At 33.4% G+C, this 8,856-nt stretch overlaps 1 protein-coding gene across 5 annotated transcripts in view; it reads right to left on the bottom strand.

The window, feature by feature from the left end:
• Positions 1–8,856, bottom strand: part of Osbpl11 (oxysterol binding protein like 11) — an 81,142-nt gene that overhangs the window by 49,147 nt on the left and 23,139 nt on the right. For 4 of the 5 annotated variants that reach the window (XM_048794495.1, XM_048794493.1, XM_015486784.2 and 1 more), the window contains exons 4-6: positions 8,607–8,782; positions 7,687–7,766; positions 6,025–6,201 (exon numbers count right to left, since the gene is read on the bottom strand). In XM_048794495.1, coding sequence (XP_048650452.1) covers positions 6,025–6,201; positions 7,687–7,766; positions 8,607–8,782 — 433 coding nt within the window. The remainder of the gene's footprint in view (positions 1–6,024; positions 6,202–7,686; positions 7,767–8,606; positions 8,783–8,856) is intronic. The other variant, XM_015486788.2, reaches the window with a different exon arrangement.

Raw genomic sequence — 8,856 nt, forward strand, 5'->3', positions numbered from 1 at the left:
GGGAAGAAAGAGTTTGGGCTGGGGATGTGGCTCAAGTGGTAGCGCGCTCGCCTGGCATGCGTGCGGCCCGGGTTCGATCCTCAGCACCACATACAAAGATGTTGTGTCCGCCGAAAACTAAGAAATAAATATTAAAAAATTCTCTTTAAAAAAAAAAAAAAGAAAGAGTTTTTAAAAGAGAAGTATGAGTTTAAAGATATCCATATAAACATACTTATACATGGACACACAGACACACACACTTTGTGTGTAAATGTTCTTGTAAATAAATTTTGGGTCTAATGGGGTTGGGAAGATAGCTCAGTATTAGAGCACTTATCTAGCACACTTGCCTAGCATACTAGCCCTGGATTCAATTTCCAACATCACTTACAAAAAAACTGGACTATTCATACTTCAAACTTATGAACCAGTATAACCAATTTTCAATATAGTTTGGCAACATGTACCATAGTTATATACCATAGTTAAATAAATACAATTCATAATCTAACAACTATACTCGAGTATGTAACCAACAGATACACATATATATGTTCATGAACTCAAATGTTCATCAACACTAGAATGGAAAAAAATATTACAGCATATTCACGTAGTAAACATTATGTAGTAATGAAAAGAAAGGAATAGCTATGTTCAACATCATAAGTAAATCTCAAATATATAATGTAAACCAAATAGAAGATGTGCCCAAAGTAATATATACTGTATGATTATAGTTTTAGAAATTTCAAAAGCAAGCAAAACATATCTATATTTTTATGAGTCACTTATGTTCTGTATACTTTTCTGTTATAAAAGTCAATAAAAGATGAATAAAGGGAAAAAATCATAACTAAGATATTCATGACATAAATAATCAGAAATCACAATACAAAAACACTTGAAAGAAGAAAAAGAGTGTTTCTTTTTGCAAATAGCTCAAAAAAGCCACCTGATAGTACTGATTTTAGAAGTGATGCAAGAAAGTATAAATATTAAAATTTGGTAATGGCTCTCTATAAAACAAAAAAGCAAACTGATTATATATTTACAAAGAAGTGGAAAAGTAATCTGTGAAACTGTATTAGTGATTATTCCTGAACTATAAAACCAGTTTCTGAAAAGAGAGAGAATTTCAGGAATGCTGAAAACCTGGTCAACCTGAATTTTGTTGCTACATATGGCAATATGGAGAGAGTGTTACATCATCAGATAGCATCTAGCTTGACTGAAAACCAGATTAGGCCCATAATTTTAATCACTGTGTGTTAACGTCTAACTTATTAAAATTGTCATTTTAGGGCTGGGGTTGTGGCTCAGTGGTAGAGCATGTGCCTTGCATGTGTGAGGCACTGGGTTCGATCCTCAGCACCTCAAAAAAATAAACAAAATAAAGGTACTGTGCTCATCTACAACTAAAAAAGTATATTTTTAAAAAATGTCATTTTAGCTACTATGGGCTAGGATAAACCTAGCATGAAACGTGCACTGAATAACAAAAGTGAAACAGTAAGTAGTACTAACAGTAAATAGCAGATAATAAAAAGACCATTTTAATTGGGTAAATATTTTATACTATCTGATATCAAGCACAATATAACTTTTTCTCCATGAGTCAATTATTTTTGCCTCCTGTTACTTACAATCTAACAATGGACTTATGCAGGGACTTGGATTAAAATGTTCTGTTTAAGGGCTGGGGTTGTGGCTCAGAGGTAGAGCACTCGTCTAGCACCTGCGAGGTGCTGGGTTCGATCCTCAGCACCACATAAAAATAAATAAAATAAAGGTATTGTGTAAAACTACAACAAAAAATATTTTTTTTAAAAAAAAGATTTTGTTTAAACTCATTCTGAATCATATTAAATTTTTGCATTACAATCTCCTGGAGCTGGATATTTGTAAAACAGGAATTCTCAAAGTATGTTCTGCAGATCCTTTTTCCACAGAGTAGGTGAAGTCAAAACTATGTTCATAATAATTTGAATAAGTTATTTACCTTTTAAAATATGGTAATATTTGCACTGATGGTGCAAAAGCAATGGGCGTAAAAACAGTGGAAGATTAGTGAGAATCAAGGTGGTCGCACCAACCCTATAAGGGATCACTGTATCCTTCACTACTGTGCACTCACAGAAAGCAAGCTAGTTTTGCGAGACACAATGGCACATTTCTGGAATCCCAGCTACCTGGGAGGCTGAGGCAGGAGAATGGCAAGTTTGAAGGCAGACTTGGCAACTGGATGACCCTATCTCAAAATAAAAAATGAAAAATGGGCTAGGAGTGACCTGTGGTAGAGAGTCTCTGATTTCAATCCCCGAGAACAGAAAAAGGCCTTGAAAAAGCAGTAAAAATCACCAGGTTTACTACATCTTGACTCGAGTACACATTTTTAAAGTAAATACTGTGAAAAATGGCAAGTATTCATAAAGTATTTCTGTTGCATACCAAAGTAGAAAGATTGCCTAGAGAAAAAGCACTTCTGTGCCTGAGTTGCAAACTGAACTAGTTTCTCCTGCCCCCCTTCCACAGATTAACATTTTTATGTGAAAGAATGACTAACAGAAAATCTGGCTATTCAAACTTGGGGGTAACTAAAATAGCTATTTTTTCAAAACTTAACAAAATGAGCTTATCATTTCCAAAGAAAAGACAACTGACTCTATTTGTTCTAATTATAAAATTTAAGCTTTAAAATGAAAATTAGAATTTTGGAAATCCTGTGTCTGCCACCATAGGTTTGATAGCTTCCCAATACTTAAAAGTTTTTTCTAATAAGACTAATGAGGATGTTATTATGAATTTTAGACCGTGTATAATGACAAAATGGATCAACATTTGCCAGACCTGACTATAAATTAGTATCTCCCAAATGACCAATAAATGTTATTAGAAAATCATGGACAGCTTAAAGATCTATTCAAGGTACAGGACAGATCTGTGGACTTGCATGTTATAGAACAGAAAAAAAAAAATCACTTACATTTATTAGATTTCACATTGCCTCTAACATTTAAGAAATTATCAGTTGTGGAGTTTTGGTGCACTTTCAATAAATAACTAAAATTATTTGAAAAAACTACAGAAACATGCCTTATTTCTCTAACACATATGATGTCAAATTTTCTTCATAAATTTCAACCAAAAAAACAAATGGCAATAGATTGAGCGCACAAGCAGATATGAGAATTCTACTGTGTTGTATTAAATCAGATATCGAAGAGATTGGAAAAGTATAAAAACAATCCACTCTTTTCAGTAATAATTTTGTTAGTTTTGGCAAAAGATCATTATTTGGCATGAAACATTATTTATATTAACACATGGGCTTCCAATAGTTCAAAATAATAAAACTTTTAAAATTTCTCAGTTCTGATTTCTAATATATCAATAAACTTAACTTATATATAACAAATACTCTTGGAAGTCCTCAATAATTTTTAAGAATGAAAGGGATCCCGAAACCAAAAAGTTTGAGAACTGTTTCCTAGAACCTTAAGTCAGTTTAATATAAAGTTTTCTACACTTTTTAGAAGAGAAACAAAATTTGCATGGTATCAAAATATCTCCTCCCCAAGATATTAACTACAAAGGGAAAGATGGCAACTGTTGGTGAACAGAAGTCACCCTAAACAAGTGACTGAGGCCAACATAACCAGTAAGAAGACATAGCAACATCATGACTCTTTGATATGACATACTGAGGACACAACATCTTTTCTGTGGCATTCTTTCCCAAAATGTATAATCTCATTCAAATCACAAGAAAGTATTATACAACTTCAAATTCAAGGGAAAAAAAAAAAGATCAGCTGGGTACAGTGGCACATGCCCATAATTCCAGCTACTTTAGAGGCTGAGACAGGAGGATCTCAAGTCCAAGGCCAGTCGTAGCTTTTTGGTGAAACCTGTCTCTAAATAAAATATAAGAAAGACTGGTGGGGAGCGTAAGTGAGTGATAGAGTACCCCTTGGTTCAATTCCCAGTACCATTAAAAAAAAAAAAAAAAATTAAGTCTTCCTAAGTGTCAAGATCATGATTAAGAAATAACTGCACGCTGAAGGAGACTAAACAGAAATAATAATGACATATAAAGCAGGATCCTGGACAAGATCCAGAACCAGAAGAAAAAAGTATCAGTACAAAAACTGCCAAAATTTGGGTAAGGACCATAATTAATAGTATTATGTTAATATAATTTCCAGATTTTGATAATTATATTCTAGTTACTTAAGAGAGTAATATCACAGACAATTGGATAAAGAACATACAAAAATTCTATATTATTTTTCCAAATTTCCTGCAAATTTAAAAAGTTGTCTCAGTTTACTTAAGCTGATCTACAGTTTTAGCTTAATATAAATCTGTTTTTGTTGTTTTATTGTTACTGGGGATTGAACTCAGGGGCGCTTAACCACTGAGCCACATCCCCAGCCCTGTTTTGTATTTTATTTAGAAACAGGGTCTCGCTGAGTGCTAAGTGCCTTGCTAAGTTGCTGAGGCTGGCTTTGAACTCTCAATTCTCCTGCCTCAGCCTCCTGAGTCGATAGGATTACTGGCATGGCCCACCATGCCTGGTTAACACAAATATCTTCAGTCATTGTCTTAGATAAAAACTATTTCAGATAAGCTCAGAAACTCACACCTTCATACAGAACTTATAGTTCCCACAATGAAATACATCTAAGCCACAAACTGAAAATAGATTCTTGAACAGATACCATCATAAACAAGACTAAAAAATTTCATGCCTCTAGAGACTAGGCTGTGATGTTTTTTTTATTAGTGATTTTTAAAAAAATTTTTTTTTAGTTGTTGATAGACCTTTACTTATTTAATATGTGGTGCTGAGAATTGAACCCAGTGCCTCACACATGCCATGCAAGTGCGCTACCACTGAGCCACAGCCACAGCCCCTGTGATGGTTTTTAAATAATCCAGCAATAAACTATGTTTTAAAAGAAAAAAACAATGGTATGGAGGACTCAAAAATGGTGTAAACACACTAAAAAGATTGTTTTTTCAGACACAGAATTATTCCATTAGCATATAGAAATGTTCCCAGTACACTCATAATCTTGAAGTTTGACCTGTTGTGTTTTTAAATGCAAAAGTACCACTTTAGTGAAGACACAGGCATTCACCTAAGACTTTTTTATGTATGTATGGAGTTGAGGGGTGGTAATGTCACAGAGATTGTCAAGCAATGGTCACCACCCAAGTCCTAGAAATAATAACTAGAGCCATACTTCAGGGAAAGGCTACCATTAAACTAGTCAAGTTCGTAAGGTAATAGTTGTCCTTCCCTAAGAGGTAGTTGTTAAACTCTGGGGATATACTCTCTATACACAAAAAGTGACATGTTAAATATTAACATGTTGATATGAAAAGTATATTTAAAGACATAGGACCCTGTAGTGTGGATATTTTAAGAAATTACCACTGCACCAGTGAGAATAACAAAGCAATCGTTAGAGCATAAAAGAGAAGATCAGTTGATTAAAGCCTTCATAGAAAAGAAGCTATAAGCAATAGGACTCAAGGACAAAGACCCAACCACACACAGGCAAGCAAAAAGCTTACTTGATTATTAATTTTCACAGTCTACTTTTAGGCCAGACGCATTGGAGCATGCCTGTAACCCAGTGGTCTGAGAGGCTGAAGCAGGACAATTACAAGTTTGAAGTCAGCCTCAGCAACTTTAGCAAGGCCCTAAGCAACTTAGTGAAACTCTGTCTTAAAATAAAAAAAATAAAAAGAGCTATGGATGTAACTCAATTGTTTAGTACCTGTGGGTTCAAAGAGTCTACTTTTATTTGAGAACTGAAAGACGTTTTAAAAACGCACATAACTGATAGAAAATTTGGGATACTGCATATAATCAGAATATTAATTACTGAATTATCTTAGCATACTAAATGAAAAATAACAAGGGCCCCAGAAGACAAAAATAGAGTATATAAAAAAAAAATTCTGTGACAAAATCAAGCAGGCAGTATACCATTTTGCATTTTAAGCTTGATTTTAATTCATACTTACTTCTCTGACTTCCACAAGATGGTCTGGAGTTAAGTGAGCTCTTTTGCTCACCGATTGCAGTTTGGAATGTCCAACATTAAAAAAAGAAATGGCATTTTGACTTGGTCTCCTCTGGGATATAGGAGAACTACCACTAGATGCAAGTGAGAAGCTCCGTGACTTCAGAGGAGGATTATTCTGTTAGACAAAGGAAAATAATTCTTTTTTTCCTCCAATTTAGGCTTCTTAACCATCAAACTACCATATACTTGAGGTTTACACATGAACAATTTTAAAAATTAAATTCAAAATTGACAAAAGAACATTTTAGAAGATGACAAAAATTTAAGCATTTCACATATCCCACAGTAAACTGGAAATTTACCCAGAAATTTTCCAGTTTTATACCCTCAAATAACTTTTTCACATTTTATAAGTATATTAGAATAACAAATTTTTTATGATTTCAGATTTTTAAGCATCATGATTAATACAAACACGGTACTCAACAATATGTAATCTAATACATCTGATGAAACATGCACGTTTCTCTGGAACAAACTAGGGCTTTCTGGTCATCACTAAAAAGTAGAATTTTGTAGTATATAAGAAAAACTATTATGTCAGATTTCCTGAAAAATAGACTACAGACCTAAATTACAAACAATTTTAAAAATCAGTTAGTAGAGCAAAACATAAGGAAGAATGGAAAAGAAAAAAAAGTCAAGTTATCACCTAAGTATTGAATCTTTTACACACACTGTCCATATATTACTTTTCAGACATCTCTAATTTCAGATGTCAAGTACTAGGACTTATTTTCACCTTACAAAAATTTAAAAAATACTCCAAAGAAGATAGATGAATGAGTGACAAATAAGCAAATGAAAAGATGTTCAACATGATTAGTCACTAGGGAAATGAAATCAAAACCACAATAAGAGGCTACTTTACTTATACCTACTAGGGTGACTGTAATTTTTCATTCGTAAAGAACAATAACAAGTATTGGCAAGAATGTGGATAAACTGGAACCCTCATACATTGTTGGCAATGTAAAATGGTGTGCTGTGTTTTAAAAAGTTTGGCAGTTCTTCAAAAAGTTAGAAGTAACACAATTCAGCAATTCCACTGTTACATACATACTCTAGAGAAAGGAAATCATATGTTCACCCAAAAGCCTGAACACAAATGTTGGCAGTTCATAGTATCTATCAAATGGAAACAATCCAAAATTTCCATTGGCTGGCTTGTGGATAAGCAAAATGTTACATCCATAAAATGGAATATTATTCACTTTTTAAAAAGAACAAAGTACATGCAACAGTGTAGATGAATCTTGAAAACATTATGCCAAGGGTAAAAAGCCAGACACAATAAGCCATATTTTGTATAATTCCCTTTATATAGAATCCATGGAAACAGGAAACAGAATAGTGTTTGCCAAGGACTTGGGAAAAGCTGAATAAGGACTTCTGGTGGGTATGAGTTTTTGTAGTAGGTTATGGAAATGTTGTGGAATTAGATGACTGCAACATTGGTCAATATACCAAAACCATGAAATTCTACTTTTTAAAAGGATACATTTGATGGTATGTAAATAGTATCTCAGTTTAAAGATAAAAAGGACAACAACACTCTTTTCCCATTTTGTGCATTGATACTGTTTATAAATCCACATACCTTTCCAATGGCTTCAGTGTGGTGCTGTGTACATATCTGAAGTCTGCTAACCCAATGTTGTCGCTCTTTAGCATCTGTGGCTGATTAAAAAAAGTCTTAAGTTATTTCCTTTTATTTTTATTTCAGAATATAATTGTCCACAACTAAAGAACAGATGATTAAAAAGCAAAGATTGGTTCCACTCTCCCTAGATCAAATTTTCCTCCCTGACTAGAGGAAAACAGGAAAGAGCTCAAATCATCAACCTTGTTAGGGAAAATAGTAGCTAAGTGTAGAAATTTCATAAGGAAGATAAAGCACATGTGTACATGGAGCTAGGTGGGGTTATGAGACTGACTTAGGTTTCTTACAATAAAATGTTCTTAATGTTCTTAATTAAAGAAATAAGTTTTATTAAAGATTTGAGGTATCATTAATACTTTCAGATCTTAGCATTACCATTATACTTTGTGTATTTATTAAATGAAAAAACACAAATTTCTACACGAATTAAAATATCTAAACAGAAATTATGCTTTATTTTAATGAATACAGACATTTTAATAAATACCAACTATATACATTAGTCACAAAAACTGCAAAGAGGGTATACAAATGAAATCAAGTAAAGGGGCAAAAACACCTCTGAGGCAGACATTAAAATATTATTTAGATTTCTCAGTAATCAGCGTTTTGTCTACACAGAGTTTTTGAGAGGATACAATCCTAAAAAGACATGACCACTGGCCCACTTTGAAAAAAGTTATATACTGAAACAGATTCATAAATTCTCAAGAGCAGTTCCAAGACCCAGAACATTGTGTCTATATTACCAATGACAGTAGTTTCTACTTCTAAAATCCAAATAAAAGCAGGTAAGTACACCAACTTCTCAAGGAAAGAAGAAAATCACAGTATTAATTCTCATATCACAGTCGTACCTCTCAGTTTATACTGCTCCCCACTGGCGGCATTAACAGTAAAAGTGTGAGAGTCTTCATCACTGGGTGATATTACAGCTCCTGCAAGCTGCAAAGTACCTCTGGGTTTTTGATTTCTAGACTGTTCATTCACAAAGTATTCCAATAGCCCAGCTTCATTGTTTAAGACAAAAAACCTGTAATAATATTAAGAAACTGTAATTTTTATTTTTTTTAAAGAGAGAGAGAGAGAGAAGAGAGAGAGAGAGAA

Source organism: Marmota marmota, unplaced genomic scaffold (assembly GCF_001458135.2).
Source record: "Marmota marmota marmota unplaced genomic scaffold, marMar, whole genome shotgun sequence".
NCBI lineage: Eukaryota > Metazoa > Chordata > Mammalia > Rodentia > Sciuridae > Marmota > Marmota marmota.